This window comes from Podarcis raffonei, chromosome 4, assembly GCF_027172205.1.
Source record: "Podarcis raffonei isolate rPodRaf1 chromosome 4, rPodRaf1.pri, whole genome shotgun sequence".
Lineage (NCBI taxonomy): Eukaryota > Metazoa > Chordata > Lepidosauria > Squamata > Lacertidae > Podarcis > Podarcis raffonei.
Window position 1 is genome coordinate 31505980 of NC_070605.1, and position 19933 is coordinate 31525912.

Consider the following 19933-nt stretch of genomic DNA (forward strand, 5'->3'; position numbering starts at 1 on the left):
TCTCAAAAATACATAGATTAGAGGGAAGTGTGCTTAGAAATGAACACATTGATGAAGATAACACAGAAATGTGGTAGGTTCCATTTGCACGAAGAAGCGGAATGATTTTTGTGAGGAGTTTCACAAAGGAAATTTGCAGGTTGCTGCAGAAATATGGAGAACTGAATTTAAGATTGGAAAAATGAGAACTCGAGAGGGTTGAAATGGACAGACCCTTCTATTGCTAGATCAGACAGCCCTTCATAAAATAGGACACACAAGCATCCTGTCTCTCACCTTTTCCCTCCGTCTGGCCATGTGGATCTGAACCAAAGGAAGAGGGCAAGTGGGGACAAAGAGGAGCAATTGCAAATAGAAGGAGGGCACTGAAGGCGTCATTCCCCAAGGTTCTCCAAAGCTGGCGCCAGTAAAGTCTTCACAATAGGACTTTTGTAAAGGAGGCATCAGACAGCAACAGTTTGAGGAAAGTGTTATGATCAAGTGGAGGTGTGGTGGGTGGGTGAGGAGAGAGAGAGAAGTGGGAGACAGGCTTTTAAAATAAAAAAGACTCTTATCCTCTGTTTGCTTTTCTTTTTTTTTCTTGCCTTTGCAAAGAGAGTGTAAAATGCCATCCTACTAATATTGCAACATTCTGTGGTATCCTTGACTCAGAGTGTAAGCTGACACGTGGGCAGGAAGTTGGCAGAAAATGGGTTCTCGAGCATAAATTATATTACATCCTTGATCCGTATGACCTTGGAATCACTGCTAAAATTAAGTCCAAAGACTTTCTTGGCACTTGTGTCTGCCTGCTTGCATGCATCTTACTCCAGTCAAATTTAGCTTGAAGGATCTGAATTTGAGCCTACACTGGTATGTTAATGCATCACCTAAAGGCATACAGCCCTGGGCTATAATTTGACTCTTTTATGTATATTTTTTCATTCTAGGGCTATCTGAAGTTTCTCACACAAGCACTCACAGATTACACACACACACACACACACACACACACACTTTGGAGATGCACAGAGAAAAGAAATGCTTAGCAAAACATGAAATCTGGGAACAATTAAAATCAAGCCAATGGCAGTGTCTGCAAGATAGCTCAGCTACAAGAAGATAACCCTCTTTGTCACTGCAGCAGCCCTGTTTATTCTCCCCACCAATTAAAAAAAATAAAAAATAAAAGTAAGCATTGTTATGCCGCATACATCTTAATACTTCTAATCTTCTGACTAGCAGAGCAAAAAATTAATATCACCCTGCCCCAGTGAAGGGAAAACAGAGAAGAGCCTCCAGGAGAAGGAAGCAAGATGAAGAAAAGACTATGCAGAATAGCATGGTCCCAGGGACATATCTGCATAGTTGCACACATAAAGAGACAAATGTTTCGGGAGAATGCTTGCATAAATATTGTCAGGGGGTCCTAAATTAGAAGATCTCTGAAAGACCACCGCTGATCTTCCTCCGCAACGTAGAAGGTATGACAGTCAGTCAGGTGTGTTTTAAGGTATATTCTCCGTTTTCAGTGCTCTTTGTGAACTGAGAACACACCCCAAAACATTCTCTGGGATATTCTGTAACATTTAAAATTTCCATGTAACTTCCTATTTTTCAGGGGCTGCTTGGCAGATTTATCAATATTTAAGGTGTTCCCTGAAGGCAGAACTCCTGTGGTATACCATTGCACACATACTAAATACATTTCTTGGTCTATGACCTGATTGAATGGTGCTGATCAATTTAAATTCCTAGACACCTTCTACCAAAAGCTTACCAAGAGACCTTGAGCTGGTCACTTGCTCTCAACCTAACCTACCTCATAAAGTTGCTGTGAATCATGGACATACATCATTGAGTTTCTTGGAGGAAAGGTGGGATAGAAATAAACCAGTACACACATAAAATGCACTCCACTCTCATCCATGGCTCCTAGAAGCTGTCAGCATGCAACAGCAGCCACACCCAGGGAAATGGCTTCAACTGGCCTGCTAAACCAGTGGAGGGTAGCTGATGGGTCTCAAACCCTCAGTAAGTTAGGGACTTCCCCTGGATTCAAAGACAAGCTGCCCTGGATTGAGCAGACAAGTTCAAGAGGGAGTCCAATGGTCAAGAAGGCATTTTCTGCACATAAAGGTAAAGGTAAAGGGACCCCTGACCATTAGGACCAGTCGTGACCGACTCTGGGGTTGCGGCGCTCATCTCGCTTTATTGGCCTAGGGAGCCGGCGTTTGTCTGCAGACAGCTTCCGGGTCATGTGGCTAGCATGACTAAGCCACTTCTGGCGAACCAGAGCAGCACACGGAAACGCCGTGCTTTCGAACTGCTAGGTTGGCAGGAGCTGGGACTGAACAACAGGAGCTCACCCCGTCACAGGGATTCGAACCGCCGACCTTCTGATCGGCAAGTCCTAGGCTCTGTGGTTTAACCCACAGCGCCACATACTGTAGAGGAAAGTGAGGGGCAGCTGGCACTCGTCAACCTGGGAAGGTAGCCCATCTAGGAAAAGGAAAACTCAAACCTCTGCTGCCTTGTAGGATATATTCAGGAGAAGAAAAGGCTAAGGAGTAAACCCAACACAAATCTGGAGTGCAGTCCCTAAGATGGTTGGATGGTGGCTTGTAAGCTTCCTTCTGGCAACTCCTGCAGCCAAGCTGGTGCCAAACACTTTGCTCTACTTTCCATTGGACCACATTAGCAAGGCTGAGAGAGTATTGTCATCTGGGCAAACGAGGACCTCCATACATACTACCCAGGCTTGCACTCCAGGGAGTTGCTCATAATACATTGATTTGACTTCACCCCTGGAGGGGCTCTGCATTGTCTCTCAAGACAGATGGATACTATTAGGGATCAGATGAAGCATTAAAAAGTCCTCACCACAGGTTCCCCTCCCCCTTTAATTGAACATAAGCAAACAATCTTACAAAAACAAAACAAACAGGGAAGAAGATTGTTTCTGCAAAGGATGTTTGAGAGAAAATCACTTTTGGCCATAAAATTAATAGAAGACTTCAAGTAGGATTTTTGGGGTGGAGCTACTTTGGCAGAACGTCACTGGTGATGTCCACAGCTTTCCACAGTTACCCTGTTTTCATCTTTTATTGTAGCTAGTATGCTAATGACTGCAATGTTCAGCAGCCTCAGTGCCAGAGAAATGTGCAATTTTATTGCTTTCCCTTGGAGCCCACGCACTAAAAAGGAAGAGGGAAATGATGAATTTTACATGATCAGAGAGAGGCAGGATATGTGCTGCTCTCCCTTCACAGTGCAGGGGAAGACAAATAAACATGGACTTTTTTTGGGATGTGTGTGTGTGTTAATGCAAACCCAAACTATCTTTGAATCCCTGTCTTCCATTCCCCACCAAGGACTAATTATCCCCTCCCCCCCAATTTAATCCCAATTCCAGGGGGAATTCACTTTGCTCAATTAACTGGATGTCTACCTTGGACATAATGAAGGTGGCCAGCTATGTCATTCACCTCTCCTCTCCACCAGCTCTGCTCAGCACTGCACTCTTTCTTTCCTGGATGTTTTCACTGCACTTTTCCCTGCATACAGAGGAGCCAAGTCCTATGGCCTGAGGTCCCTTCGCCCCCACCCTAAAATATTAGAGGGAGCCTCTCCCCAAGGTTAATGGGCATTGCCATTCATATAAATATAGAGAGAGAGAGAGGGAGGGAGGGAGTATACACACACACACACACACACACACACACACACTGCATCATGTGATTGATTATTCAGGGTGGGTCTTACCTGCCCACCCCAATATTTTATTCAAGCTGGCACCCTTGCCTACATATGTTTCCTTGCCTGATTCACAGCTTGAAACACTGGGGCTGGGGAGGGCATCAAATGCGTTTTAGCATGGGTTCCTGGATCCTACTCCCTTTTTGGGGGGAGGGGGTCACAAATACATATGGGTGCAGTACAGCTCATGAAATGGTTTCTTGGTTTTTGGTGGGCTGGCCCCATTCCTTCATGCCTTGTTTCCTTTGCACAATAGGAAAGCCTGTCATTTATACAAGTATTACAGAACACACATGGGAGCTGCATTGCATTTCTGTTCATTGCAGGTCCACCTCCTTTCCTAAATGCAAAAGCTGTGATCTTGTGTTTTCCTGCTCAGAATTCCATTGAAATCAATTTTGTTTAATTTTCAGGGTTTTTAATCTGTCTGTCTGTCATCTATCTATCTATCTATCTATCTATCTATCTATCTATCATCTATCATCTATCTATTATAGAAATGGAGGGGGAAGAATAAGATTGGTCTGTAAAAACAGAGCCTGACTTTCTAGTGTTGACACCTGCTCACAAACAGAGGCTTTGTGCACAGCAGGATTGATCATCAGAAGGTTTAACAAAGGACTCAGCTACACAGCTGCAAATAAAACATTTTAAATGTGTTGTAAAGTGCAATATACAAATGTGACACAAGATGGCGACAGTGAGCTATGCAAAATTCAATGTATTTTTCAAAATGTGTGTGTGTGTTTAAAGCATTTTCACAGCGTTTTTTTATGTGTGTAGAGTCCACCAAACATGGAATCTGTTGGGCAGAAAGAGCATCAGTATGGTGAATGCTGCTTATGTTCCAGCTGATGCAGAATGCTTCTGCTCATAAAAAGTGGCAGCATTCTGAATTTCCCACATTTGTAAACTAAATAGGGATTTGCATTGAACAGACTTTTCAACAGGCCTTTCTCGCTGCATTTATCTTGATGTGCTTACATTAGTAGGTAATAATGTAAACCTCCTGGCTGTGAAAAGGTGTGTCTGCCCGTTTCTTCACATCAAGCCACTGGTAAAAGACACAAGAACAGCCAGGTTGCTTTCTTTGGTCCAGAGTTCCCAAAACTTTGGTTTCCAGCTGTTTTTGGACTACAGTTCCCATCACCCCTGACCACTGCTCCTGCTAGCTAGGGATGATGGGAGTTGTAGTCCAAAAACAGTTGGAGACTCAAGTTTGGAAACCTTGCTTTGGTCCATTGGTAACCCTGCAGTTTGAATAATCTCTGATCGTATACATGTATTAAAACGTTTGTGGGTTAGATTGTAAGGTAGTGCGTGCTTAGGTAAGATTAAAAAAGTAAAGGAACCCTGGACGGTTAAGTCTATGGGGTTGTGGCGCTCATCTCGCTTTCAGGCTGAGGGAGCCACTGTTTGTCCACAGACAGCTTTGCAGGTCTTGTGGCCAGCATGACTAAACCACTTCTGGCTCAATGGAACACCATGACAGAAGCCAGAGTGCATGGAAATGCTGTTTACCCTCCCACAGCAGCGGTACCTATATATCTACTTGCACAGGCATGCTTTCAAACTGCTAGGTTGGCAGGAGCTGGGACAGAGTGACGGGAGCTCACACCATCATGGGGATTCAAACTGCCAAGCTTCTGATCAGCAAGCCCACGAGGCTTGGTGCTTTAGACCACAGCGCCACCCACATCCTTGGCAGTGAGTGCTTAGCACAAGACTCTGCTTAACTGAACAGAGAGATGAACTTAGTCCAGGCGTGGGGAACATTTGGCTCCCCAGATGTTGCTGAACTACAATTCCCATCGCTCCTGGCCTTTAGCTATGCTTTGGTAGGGTTGATGGGAGTTGTAGTTCAGCAAAATTTTGGGAGCCTCTGGTTCCTCACTTAGACCTTTTACATGCAAATCCACTACTTTGGGCACTTTCAGCTGTTAGAGCCATGGATCGTCTGTGGCAGCTGCTTCTGGTTCTTTGGGAAAGAGATCATTCCCTTGCCATCACGTTTCCTGATAGACGCTTATTTGTCTTTAACATGTTAAAAATGCAACTTCTCTTGCTACAAAGCAGCAACGACAGGAAAAACGAAACCAGCTCAATGTCTAACTTTCTACAAATTACTTGGTAAGGGCCATCTATCCTCCCTTGGTGGTTTGGACACCCAGTGCATGGTGAACTTATACATGTTTACTCAGAAGTAAATCCCATTGATTTCAATGGGCCTTACTCCCAAATAAGTTCTTTTGGATTGCAGCCTGACAGCCCAATCCTATGCAAGTGGTAGTTGCCTCAAAGTCAGCATGCCAACTCTGGAGAGGGTTCAGTTGCAAGTTGCAGGCATTTTCCGTCTCTGATTCTTTTCCCTATTGCTTCTATAGATGAACTATGAAATGAGACTTCCAAGAAAAGATCAGAAAACTGCATAATACATTGAAAAACATAGCATGCTGAAGAATGTGCCTCACAGTTATAGAAATCATTTGCATCATTTACCAAGCAGGCTGCTACATTGTTCAGCGCTGCCTGAGCTGGCAACAGAGAGCGCTGGCTTTTGTGCAAACCAAGTCTTTTGCCTCCTCCTCCCATTCATCTACATCTTTTGTTTTTCACCCGCACATACAATTTATTATTGTTCTGACCCAGTAAAAGAGCAGAGGAGATTTTCAGATGCTGTCTCTTTTATTGCCATTTTGAATTTTGTTTATTTTGCATTGGCAAATATAGATTTAGAAAACAAATTTCAGAAGAAATAAAACTGGATAGATATGGAGCAGGTCTTCTGGAATGTAGACAGGAGGGCAGTGGAAAGATGTGCATTGATTTCATTCCGTTCTTCCCAATAGGATGCTCTTCCTCTTCCTCTAGGCATTCTCATAGCATTGCAAGACTTTAGAAGAGGCCCTATTACTGCCATCTGCTGGCTATAATGCAGGTATGTCTCCATTACGTTGTGGTTCTACCTGGCCTGAAGAAACCACACCCCTTCCTTTCTTCTGTCCAATCACAGTTTAGTTAAGCCTATATATAAAGAATTTTGGGAGGCGTGGTCACTATTGTTAAGACAAGATGACAGTAGTAAAATGGCTTTGGGCACCTTTGGGCACAATGCTTTTCTGGATTATTTGTTTGTTCATGTCTCTAGTTCTGGGTGCTCCTAGTAGCTTTAAAGATTTGCCAAGATTGTGGAGCAGAAGAACACTGTATTGTGGAAGAGACAGCTTGCACTTCACCTTACCTGCAAACCATTCAGAGATAATTCACTTTCTTACTGTTCGAGGTAAGCAGATTCTTATCAAAGGTGCTTTTTAAAGGAGACTTTTGGGGGATTTGGCCCCAGCGTTTCAGACAGAAGCTTTATATTTTCTGGTGTATTGTGAATTATACTCTTTCCCTCTGCAATTCCCTCTGACTAGACTGAGTGTGTCTAGTAGACTGATGTGGGATTGGGAAGATTGGCTGTAGGCCTCTGTTCTCCAGTTTCCTCTTTAAACCATACTTCTTTTGGACAACCAAGCAGAGGACACCCAGCTGGCTGCTACACCAATCAAGGCCTGTTTACAGGTGCAGCTCACACTGATCTGATATTAGAGCTACAGTGGTGCCTCGCAAGACGAAATTAATTCGTTCCGCAAGTTTTTTCTTCTTGCGAGTTTTTCGTCTTGCGAAGCACGGTTTCCCATAGGAATGCATTGAAAATCAATCAATGCGTTCCTATGGAAACTGCCTTCAGACCAGGTCCGGGGACAGTCTGTCCCCCGACCTCTTCTGAAGGCTGGGGGGGGGGGACGACAAGGGCTTTTCTTCCCACCGCCAGCCTTCAGAAGGCTGTTCTGAAGGCTAGCGGTGGGAAGAAAAGCCCTTCTCCCCACCTCCCACCCCGCAAGCTCCGGGGACAGGAGGGCTTTCCTCCCGACCGCCAGCATTTTAAAAGTCTTTGCTCCCCCCCGCCTGCCTTCCCGGGATAGCGGAGAAGCGCAGCGCGTTTCTCCGCTATCCCAACGGCTTTTGAAGGCAGGCGGGGGGGGAGCAAAGACTTTGGCCCCCCGCCGGCCTTCAGAAGAGGCATTTTAAGATCGCCCCGGGACAGCGGAGAAGTCTCCGCTGTCCCGGGAAGGCAGGCGGGGGGGGGGGAGCAAAGACTTTAGCCCCCTGCCGGCCTTCAGAAGAGGTCCAGGACCTCTTCTGAAGGCCGGCAGGGGGCCAAAGTCTTTGCTCCCCCCCGCCTGCCTTCAAAAGCCGTCGGGATAGCGGAGAAACGTGCTGCGCTTCTCCGCTATCCCGGGAAGGCAGGCGGGGGGAGCAAAGACTTTTGCCCCCCGCCAGCCTTCAGAAGAGGTCCAGGACCTCTTCTGAAGGCCGGCAGTGGGCGAAAGTCTTTGCTCCCGATGGCCAGCATTTTAAAAGCGGTCCGGGATAGCGGGAAAGCGCAGCGCGCTTCCCTGCTATCCCGGACCGCTTTTAAAATGCTGGCGGTGGGGAGCAAAGCCTTTCGGCCCCCGCTGGCCTTCCTGGACCTCTTCTGAAGGCCGGAGGGGGGCGAAAGGCTTTGCTCCCCACCGCCAGCATTTAAAAGAGGTCCCCGGAGATTTCCCTATGGGCTTTCTTCTTGCGAAGCAAGCCCATAGGGAAATTCGTCTTGCGGAACGACTCAAAAACGGAAAACTCTTTCGTCTTGCGAGTTTTTCGTTTTGCGAGGCGTTCGTCTTGCGAGGCACCACTGTATTGAGTGCTGCTAGTGGTTCCTCAAATGGCTGCTGTCCTTGCATTAATTTGGGCTTTGCGTTGCAAGAGGAAATTCCAACTCCCAGTGGAAAAAAACAGCTGCAGAGCGACTCTTTATACTGTATCTGCTTTTATGAATTTGTCCTTAGTTACAGGGTTGCTGTTCAGGCAGACCCTTTATGTGGAGCATAGGATCCTGCATGCCATTAGTACAATAATCAGAGCTTCGTGTTTAAACCATCGTTGTGATTCAGTGGGTCATAGGGCTATGGAGGGGAAACTGTGCTTGTAAAAGCTAGAATGTCTTTGCAGATGGGAGGCCTTGATACAAGTACAGTTACATAGGCTTTAGAGAAATGCACTACCTGGTCAGTTTTCCTCCTGACTGAAGCTCTGAAGCGTTAACCCAGGCAGTGATTCAACATGAGTGAGGTTCCCTATCATCCCACTCCTACATTTTTTGGGGTGGGGGAAGGCAATGGTGGTAAATGATCCACGCATTTGGCTGTTAAAGAAGCAGAGAGCATCCTGGGTTTGTGAAGCAGCTGCCATTCTACCTATAACACTGGAAGGGCAAGGAAATCATGAGCCTGTGAAGGAAAGCCATCATAATAAGAACTAGGAAGCTCTACAAACTTGAATGTGTATGCGGGTGGCGCTGTGGGTTAAACCACAGAGCCTAGGACTTGCCGATCAGAAGGTCGGCAGTTCAAATCCCCGCGACGGGGTGAGCTCCTGTTGCTCGGTCCCAGCTCCTGCCAATCTAGCAGTTCAAAAGCACATCAAAGTGCAAGTAGATAAATAGGTACCACTCCACCGGGAAGGTAAACAGTGTTTCCGTGCGCTACTCTGGTTCACCAGAAGCGGCTTAGTCATGCTGGCCACATGACCCAGAAGCTGTACGCCGGCTCCCTCTGCCAATAAAGCCAGATGAGTGCTGCAGCCCCAGAATCAGCCATGACTGGACCTAATGGTCAGGGGTCCCTTTACCTTTACCTTACAAACTTGAATGTAGTGTGTACTTGATCCTTATATCTTGGAAATGAAGGACTGCTTGATGCCTACATTTTTGTTATCAGGAGCTGTGTTGGCTTTGCTAACAGGCATTTGATGACGGTTGGTCTGTATCATACAATCTGGGGACACCAGAGTTGGAATAATGGGGCGATAATCTTACCTTGGCTTCAGACCAGCCTTGTGATACTGTAAGGAATAGAGAAGTAGAATTAATCTGCAGTTTCACTGAAGAAGCTGGTTTTGACTGGGTTGAGATTCATATTTCAACAACAGATCAGTATGCTAGGTAATAAGGAAAAAATATATTTGTACACATCAGAGAAAGATTGAAGACTGTAGGGCATGACTGATTAAAAAGTATTGTACTGACTAGAGCCAAACCGTTTGAGAATAATCAATGTAAGGGTGAGAGCTTTGACCCCTGGCATGAAGACATTGCATGGATAGCTCTCAAAGAGGGCACCAATTTCTTTCCTAGATTCAGAAGGCCAGTCCCATCCTCTTGACAGATCTGCTTGTGTCTCCATCTCTCAGAAACCAGAAGGCTCTACAGTGGTCATTGTTCCTTATACTGGATGTTTCTTTATCAAAAAGGTAGTAACTTGACCCTTTGCTGGGACATAGAGGGTTGCTATAAAGGACCATATAGACAAATATTTCCAGTCACACTAGGATCAGTTGTGAGTCACTGAAATAAGTTACATGAATTGGGTGGATGTATGAAGGACCCTCATACCAGGTTACTCATGAATGAATTCCTCAACAGTCTCTTGCATCATGAATCGTGCGGAATGGGCTTTTATAATTGCATAGTAGAAAACTGTTGTCTTCTAATAAGCGTGCAAGTTATGGGAGTAATCTCTGTCTTAGTTCAATTAGTGGAAATCTCCAAACATGCCTTGCCTTGTCTGTTAATACAGAACAGCTACTTCTTAATGACTCTCAGGATTGAAGGACTGGAAGCGGTTAGGAAAGTGCTTCTTTATGAAGAGGACCTGAAATGCCCAACCCATTTGCCAGGTATAGCAACTGTGGAATCTAAACTTGTAGAATCTAAATGTCACCCCAAATTACCTGGCAGAAAGAAGCAAAGGTAAAGTCCATTATTGGTTGAGAATAGGACATCAGGTGGGAAAGGGGAAGAGGGCACCCTGTGTCAATACAGAATTGCAGGTTATGATAAATTCTGTTGTGTCTTGTAAGGGAGGGAAATATGGCTTTTCATCCACCATAAATCCCTCCCATGATTGTTCTAAATGTGTATTTGGAGCATTCCAAAATGCTGACTACCATATTTGCAATGGTGTAGGATAGGCTAAAGGCAGTATTTCAACAATAGCAGAAATGTGTTCTTAGGATGAGTGGGATGATGTAACAACAAACCCTGACACTCTGGCCTTCAGCTTTAGATGTTCCAAGCAGCAGCGTATGCCAGGGAGTGCAGAGACAAGACCGCCTTCCCTGTGCCTCTCAACCTGTGTCCCAGGGAGAATGTGAAGAGAGAGGCTGCTGTTATACCACCGAAGATCATCGTGTTCCTTGTTACTATGGCAATACAGGTAGGCTGGGCATTCTTAAAAAAAAACAAAAGACACCTGCACTAGAAGTGTACTTTAGGCATATTTTGAGGTTCTGATTTGAGAACAAAACGCTTCGTTCCAGACAAGTCAAGGGAAACTGAATTTCCAGTCTAAACAACTTTCATCCTAGCTGCACAAATCCATATTTTGCAAGGCAATGTCTAATTAAGCAACTCTTCTCCCTTGCTTATATGGAGAGAAGGGGAAGAACCATAGAAGTGAAGCAGGCTCAAGGAAATCTAGTTATGTGGTAAGCATTTTTTTAAAAAATCCACATTTTAAAAGGTGCACCTTGGAATTTGCTGGAATTGGATGTTTTCTTTACTGTGGCTGTGGTATCTCCTATGGCTGAAATGGTTGCCTTCCATATGGAGCCAGGTGGCAACAAAAGGAAGGATGGTTAATTCTAGAAACCATGAGAAGTCTGTGGTGGAATTCCATGCTAATGCTTTTGGCTTTCATTTTTCAGTGACTACACACTGCACTCCAGATGGCTACTTCTCAATTGCAGTGTCCAGGGATGTGACTCTGCCATCATTAATTCTGGACTCTGTGCATCTTGTCAGTAGATATGGCAGTGGTTGTGTTCCTGTGACAAAGAACGGTGCCTTTGTCCTCTACAAATTCCCACTCTCTTCCTGCGGAACTACTTTTCTGGTAGGAATCCAATACAAAACCACCTGCCTTGAAAGCTCCTGATTTAATCAACCAGCTTGCAAACGTACTTACACTGCATCAGACCATTGGGCCATCCAGAACAGCATAGGTGCCAACTCACTTGGGCCCTGGGTGCCCGAGCACCCAAAAAATTCCCCATGAAGGGGCTGGGCACCCACAAATTTTGGTGCATGCTGCATGGCACCCACAGCCCCGGGCACCCCTAGTTACGGGGCTAAGTTGGCACTTTTGTAGCTCAGTATCATTTACATGGACAGGCAGCAACGCTCCAAGGTTTCAGGTTGGGGACATTCCCAGCCCTACCTGGAGATGAAGGGGATTGAACCTGGGACCTTCTGTGTGCAAAGTCACTACCCTTCTCTTTGACTGCACCACACTATTATACCTGGAAAACTATTCTGGTTTTAGGTAAGTCTGGGGTCAACAAAAGGAGCCTCTTGCATGGCCATTCCATAGCTGAAATCCCCAGGCATAGTGGGAAGAGATGCACAGAAAAGCATAGGCTAGTATGGGCTGTGTTAATAAAGCCCTTGTAAATCCATGCATACGCCCTCTGATCTGAAAATGTACAGGGGTGAGGGGAGGCAGGAATTGGGCAAGGTACTGAGGAAAGTAGGACGTGGGTGGCGCTGTGGGTTAAACCACACAGTCTAGGACTTGCCGATCAGAAGGTCGGTGGTTCAAATCCCCGTGACGGGGTGAGCTCCCGTTGCTTGGTCCCTGCTCCTGCCAACCTAGCAGTTCGAAAGCATGTCAAAGTGCAAGTAGATAAATAGGTACCGCTCCGGCGGGAAGGTAAATGGCCTTTCCCTGTGCTGCTCTGGTTTGCCAGAAGCGGCTTAGTCATGCTGGCCACATGACCCGGAAGCTGTACGCCAGCTCCCTCGGCCAATAAAGGGAGATGAGGCCGCAACCCCAGAGTCAGCCACGACTGGACCTAATGGTCAGGGGTCCCTTTACCTTTACCTTTTTACTGAGGAAAGTAATCTGCTAGATGACCAAATTGGTTCATATGGGCAGAGGTGATCCTTGAGGTACCATGGTCCTGAACCATTTTAAAGCTTTCTAGGTCAAAAGCAACACTTTGAATTGGGCCCAGAAATGCATTGGCTGCCAGTACAATTGGGCCAGGATCGGTGCAATATGCTCAAACCGTCTTCCCTGGTGAGTAGCCTAGCCACTGAATTCTGCACTAGTTGAAGTTTCCAAACTGTCATGAGAGGCAGCCCTAGGTATAACACATTGCAGTAATCTAACCAAAAGGTTTCCGGGGCATAGACATCAGAAATTAGACTATCCCTATCCAGATAGGGGCACAGCTGGGCCACCAGCCAAAGCTGATGGAAGCACTCTGTTCCACCAAGGCCACCTGAGCCCAATCTGTATAGGCTCCTTCAGAAGGAGTGTAACATCATCAAGAGCAGGCAACCTCCCATCCACAAGGAAGCTATGAATTTCTTAAGGCCAGAGAAAGTGAGCAATTGATGCAACCCCTCTAAATTTACAGGTATTATCAAGAGTGCACTTTATGGTTCAGAAATGTTTGACTCTTCTTAGGTTTCCTTCATTCTTCTCTGGGTGCAGGATTGCAGGGCAAATAAACTGGATTAATCCCAACTAATCTTTAATGTTTAAAAACAGGGAGCAGGCGATCAGGGCATATATGCAAATGAGCTGGTAGCACACCATGATGTCAAAAACTGGAACACTGGATCACTCATGCAAGATAGCACCTTCAGGTAATAGTAACTGGCACTCACACATAATGGCATCTGGGCACACAGGAAACTACAGTGTTAAGGCTATTGGTCTATCTAGCACATTATTGTCTGCATTGCCTGGTTGCAGCTCTCAAGTTTTGAGATAGGTCCTTCCCTGGATTGAATCGGGAGCCTTCTGATTGCGAAGCCAGATGCTCTACTACCAAGCTATGGCTCTTCCCCAATACCTAACTTCTTTATCTTTGCTCTTCACTAGACTGCATGTCAGCTGCAGGTATTCAACAGGGAGCTTCCTCCCACTTATGGTACAAGTCTTCACCCTGCCACCTCCACCGTCAATCACTCAGTTTGGCCCACTCAGCCTCGAGCTTAGAATTGCTACTAGTAAGTGTCATCATGTCAATGAGAGGAAAATCTATGGCTGTCATAATTTCTGACACCTCTATTCTCCACTTCGTGTACTTCTTGCTTGCATGTATTGTAAAGAATTGGCTGTTTAGTAGCTGTCTGCATCCCTCTGCAATAGCGTGAACAGACAAAACTTGGAAGCCTAAAACTCAATCTTCATACTTTCCCCGAAGACTGAACTGGAACAAAGGGACTTATGGGGAAGTAACTTCATGAGAATAGCAAACTTCCTGCTAAGAGTTGTGCATAGTGCAATGTGATTATTGTGTCTACTAACTGACTTTCCAAGGAAAAAGACAATAGAAGGCTGCACATGATACAAACACATTTTGATGATTAGGAGGGATTAATTGGGCACGCTGCTAGATCTTTGTAAGACAGCTACAACAAGAGGCTACAAGCAGGAGTAGGGTGCCTTGGGCCCTGCAAATGAACTACAACAGGCTTCCTGAACCTCGGCCCTCCAGATGTTTTGAGATTACAATTCCCATCATCCTTGACCACTGGTCCTGCTAGCTAGGGATCATGGGAGTTATAGGCCAAAAACATCTGGAGGGCTGAGGTTGAGGAAGCCTGAACTACAGCATCCACCAACTCAGTAAACCATGGCCAATTCATTTCTTCATAAAAAATATTGATATTCTGCTGCATCATAAAGCTATATCATAGTGGTTTCCAACAATATAAAAACCTTTAAAGCCATGGTGTTGCGATCCTTCTCAGTCGGTGGTGTGTAACGATTTGCAATATTTGTATTCTGCAGACCAACAGTACAGCAAATACTATGCTAATGGGGACTATCCTGTAGTCAAGCTCCTGAAGGATTCTGTTTTCCTGGAAGTTCGAATCCTGCAGCGGACAGACCCAGACCTCGTCTTGGTTCTTCATGAGTGCTGGGCCACACCAAGTACTAACCCCCTGCAGAGGCCTCAGTGGCCCATCTTAATGAACAGGCAAGACCTCCAAGATAAGCTAGGAATTTGAAACTACTGAAGAGCATCTCGCATAATGCAGTGTTTTCCTCTCTCACAGGTGTCCATATGAAGGAGACAACTACCAGACTCGGTTCATCCTTGTGGGAGCAGTTTCAGGGCTACAGTTTCCATCTCACTACCAACGCTTTGTCATCAGCACTTTCAGCACTGCTTCCCGGCAGGCACTTACTGGACCAGTAAGAGCTCCCCAGTTTCACCAGGGTCCTAGCTTGTGAAAGAGTGATGCATGAGAATAGATTACTGAATCAGATTACGGAATCATGAAATCGTAGAGTTGGAAGGGATCATGAGGGTAATCTAGTCCCAACCCCCTTTGGCCCAACGTTGTTCTAGAATCCATGATCTTGAGATACTCTACTGACTGAGCCATCTATCATGAATCATTGTTGAGAAAATTGGGCTTTTTAAATGCTATTTTTCCATTTTTCCATTTTACAATATTTCAACAACAAGAATTAAATCTAAAGAAAGTCAGTTTACATTTTCTTTGACTCCCCTCCGTGCTTTGTTCTATTATATCGTAATCTTACTGCATAACCAATTCAAATCTATTTACAAATTTAACCTTTTTACTCCCTTTAAGTTATTTCTTACTGCTCATGTTTGTCATTCTTGCTAATGTTTTAAATTACATACAATTGGTCTTCATATATTCAACAAATTTTCCCCAGTCTACTAAAAGAAAGTCTCTCACCTTGATCTCTTATTCTTCCGGTCCCGCTATTTCCATATATTCCATCAGTTTTATTTGCCAATCATCTTTCATTGGAACTGTTTCTTTTTTCCATCTTTGGGCACACACCATTTGGGCAACCAGAGGAAATTATTATGTATGCACTCAGTGTGTTTTACAGACATTCATTGTGCAGGATTTCACAGCTGTGGGCAGAAGCTTGTCCCAAGGAGGTGGGTCCAGACACACAACCTTCCACAATGTGACTGTTTCTGCTTCTACTCTATGCAATAGAGGTAGAGAGCTGCATTTGGCCTAAGGGTGACATGCCTTCCTGGGCAACACTTGAGGGCTGCATGCCAGTGGGGACTAGAGCAACGAATGCGACTTTTATCTCTTCATACTATAGGCTGCATTCCAGCCATGCAAAACCACAGCCTAACCCTCTATCCTCCATCTATGCAAAGAAGAAGCATTAACACAGTTGCAGGGCACATTCTGAGCCAAACAAAAGCTTTCAGGGAGGGTGTGGAGTAGGGCTGGTGAAGGATGTGGCCTGAGAGGAAGGAGTCCTGAGAGCCAGATGGAGGTTTGAGGGTCCCGGCCCAGATATATAATGAAAGAGGTGCCCACGTACAGAACCCTGCAGCTAGCTTCAGGACAAGTCATTTTGTTTTTTTAATGCAGGACCATTCCACAATGATGGTCCATCTACTTGTGTTTAAGCATAGCAAAGTCTGGTTAAATGCTGTTAACACCAGATTTGGGTGGGGCAATTGACTTGGAATGCACAGTATGCCTGTTAAAGGATGTGTGAGTATAGGTGGGCAGTGTATAGAAAAACCCTCTTAAATTTGTACTTTTAATAGGTGTGAATGAGTCTGACTGTCTTTTGCCAGGTTTACTTCCACTGCAGCGCTGCTGCTTGTGTCCCATCCACAGTGGAATCCTGTGTGGCTCACTGTCCTAGGATCAGAGGTAATGGCTCCCCAGCTATTCAACTGCCATTTTGTTTTTCTCTTCCAAAACTGCTAAAAGGGGATATAGAAGAATTTCTTCCTCTTGTAACAATGAGAGTTGACTTCCCTTGAGCAGTGGCAACCAGTTAGGAACTGTTGGTGCAGAATAAATGACCCAAACAGCAAGCAGGATCTAGTTCTATATTCCAGCCAGGCATAAACAGTGAGAGGCTGTGGTCTGTAGAGAGTTTAAAGGTCCGATGGCCACATTTGGCCCTGGAGCCTGTGGTTCTCCACTCCGATGCAGAGAGGAGGCTGTTATGAATAGATGGTTCTGTACAAATTTTCAAGGCTCTTTCTGCCAGATGCAAAACTAAACAAACTTGCAGTGTCGCCTCTGGAGGATTTATGCATCAACCGTCCCTAAATTACTCTTCTGTGGGAGGCCAATTCAGTTCTTTATGTGGAATTTTGTGCATGAGATCTGACAATATGTGGAAATGCATCTAGCGCAGTGTGCTGCTCTGCAGGAGTAACTAGCCGAACGAGGTGCTGAATGCTTATGGCTTCCCAGAATGCCTAGTGACTGCCTCAAACACAGCTTTCAATGCAAAGCTCCCTTGAGTGCCTCAGTGGTAATCCTGAGGCTGAAAGGAAAGGGGAGACATGATCAGCACAAGAGCTGGAACATCTGTATTAATCGCTTGCCTGCTAACTTCTCTTGTCAAATAGCCAGGAGATCGCTTGAGAACCAAGCCCTACAAGACACTCCAAGGAGCCTAGTGATGGCAGAAGGACCTGTAGACTTCCAGATGGAGAAAGAACAGGACAATGTTGAACAGAAAGGTGAGAGGGAAGTAGCTATTGAGATGGGAATACTATTTGTGTGTGTGTGGGGGGGGGGGGGGGAGATAATGACTGTTGCCATGAAATACCATGATGAATTGAGTCCTATTCTTTTCATGGGCATGACTTTGAAACTGTATTTGTGTGTTGGAGACTTACTATTCCTAATATAGATCTAATCTGCCAAATTCATAACTGGCTCGGATGCATAAATTTTAAGCTAAGGGTTGTCTACACTGCTGCATTTTGGTTTTTTTTTTTTAAAAAAAATTCCTATATTGGTCATAAAGAGCAAGAACAAAAGCCCTCTAAGCCTTTTCTGAGCAGCAACCTTTCAGTTGCATGGATGTGCTTATGGTTCAAGCTTACACTACGTACCTAAAGAAATCTGCTCCATGGAATACATATATATAGATGGGCCCAGAGGGCATCCTGGTCCTCTGTGGCATATGCTTGGCATGTGTGGGCAAAACGGCTTCTCCTTAGGTAGCCTTGTAAGAAGAATTTGAAGAAATATGGCAGTGGTGGGCAAATGGTATCTGGCAAGGTGGATCGTGTGAAAATGCTGATGTACAAAAGTATTGCATACACCTCTCTATTGAGGACTTCGCTGAATCACAAGAAAACTAGAGTTCTGTGGTTATTAATTAGCCGGTTAATTAATTAATTATCTCTTGCAGGTTCCCATTGGAGTAGTCTAGTCTTGTCAAAAGAATGGGAGAGAGCCCTTGTAGTTGCAGTAGGAGCTGTTTTTGTTGCTTTGTCTCTTGTAGGATTAAGGAAATACTCGAAAAGTACCAAAATGTGAATGGACAGATGTTTTTTGTTTTGTTTTTTGTTTTAAATAAAGAAGTGGTGAATGATGTCTTTTATTTGCCTTGTCCTGTATTGAAGCTCTACACCAGCGCTAGCCAACAAGGAACCTTCCTGATGATGTTGAGCTACAGCTCCCATCATCCCTGAACCTTGACCATGGGGGCAGCAATGTCTAGAAGGCACCTCATGGTAAAGAGCAGGGGTGGACAATGTACTTGTCAAGTCTTGCCTTACGTCTCAATGATTGCTTGGTTCAAGTTGGAACTGCTAAAACAGTTACCAACATACACTGTCAAAATCAAATGAAGTACATTGGTACCTTAGTCATCAAACAACTTGGAACCCAATCACTGAAAACCCGGAAGGAAGTAACTTTTTTCGGAAGCCGAATGTGCTCTGTTTTCAGTGATAAGCTTCCATTATGAGTGCCATGCTTCCATTTTGAGTGTTACACTGAGGTCTGTCTGTTCTTGCTATTTATTTTGCCTTTTTGTTTTTGCGGCTTTTTGTTTTGTTTTTGTGACTGTGTTACGTAAAAGTCTGGAATGGATTAATCCATTTTGCATTACTCTCCATGGGAAAGCATGCCTTGGTTTTTGAATGCTTTGGTTTTGGAACGGACTTCCAGAATGGATTAAATTTGAGAACCAAGGTACCACTGTATGTGTTTCATTGCACTGTTTCTGGATCTAGCTTAGTGAAGTACAAATAGTGGAATTAGAAAAGGCACTCTTCTGGTATGTGTTAAATTGAAGGTAGGTGGATATACTGAAAAAGTGTATTGGTAGCTAAAATTGTATATAAATAATATCCCTTTTTTTAAAAAACGAATTATTCAGCAGTTTATGAGAAAGGAAATTCTATTTAACGAATGATCAAAGGATAAAATTTTGAAATACTCAAGTGCTGGGATGCAGATTTTCTTTGAACTTCCTTACTTTCAAGGTGGCCAAGGCATGTTTGTGTCCTATTCTTCTGGTCTGCTGTGAATGGAAACAGAAGAGAGATTTGATTCTGTTAAAGGTATCAAATTTTCACTTTCCATAACAATATGAGAACTGAACCACAGCCGTCCTTCCAAATTCACACTATCAGATTTTTGTGACAAAATTCTCCAATGAAAAAATGTTCGCAAAAATTTGTGTATTACAGGAAATTGCAAGAATGTGGATATTAATCAAAGATGCCTACAAAAACGTATGTATTGGGAGAAATCAACACAAAATCCCACATTACTCCAGAAATGTAGAGAACTGAATTGGGGGGAAATGGGAAGCTAGGAGAACCAAAATGGACAGATGCTTGCGTTTGTAGCTATAGATCGTACAATCTCTGCTCTGTAGGTACTTTCAGTGCCCACATTTCCTTAAAACTCCATGGCAAGCCTCTGCTGGGCTGTCTAGTAAGGGCAGGAAGGTAGGGAAGCTGCCTTCTGTGGACTCAGCAGCTCTTTGTCTTTTAGTTTTAAAGAAATCAAGGAGAAAGTTGTTTTTTGAGAGAGGGAGAAATGGAAGAGCTTCCCTCTAATAAGACTAGTGAGTGTACCAATTTTGGGTGCCCAGTAGCCAGCTTGCAATGCTTCAACTGAAACTCAGTAGAAGGTATTATGCGGTAACTTCTCCCATAGGGCTGTTTAGGAGAAATACTTGTGTCTTGTCTTGTAATTATTGATTTTACTTTAGATGTGGAATAAAGAATATTGGCATGCTCAGTATTTGATTTTGGTATCATTTAAGTATGAATGTCATTTGAAAAGAGGCACACAGAACTTACT

General features: G+C 44.5%; 1 protein-coding gene across 1 annotated transcript; it reads left to right on the forward strand.

Moving 5' to 3' along the window:
- The first annotated feature begins 6832 nt into the window (after positions 1-6832).
- LOC128412756 (zona pellucida sperm-binding protein 4-like) lies at positions 6833-18206 on the forward strand. Its single transcript, XM_053386081.1, has 12 exons — positions 6833-7021; positions 9962-10077; positions 10404-10503; positions 10887-11042; positions 11533-11720; positions 13383-13480; positions 13719-13846; positions 14634-14823; positions 14903-15041; positions 16438-16516; positions 17230-17343; positions 18024-18206. Exons 1-12 carry the CDS (start codon positions 6850-6852, stop codon positions 18149-18151), a joined length of 1608 nt encoding a protein of 535 aa, XP_053242056.1. The 5' UTR covers positions 6833-6849; the 3' UTR covers positions 18152-18206.
- The last annotated feature ends 1727 nt before the right edge of the window (positions 18207-19933 follow it).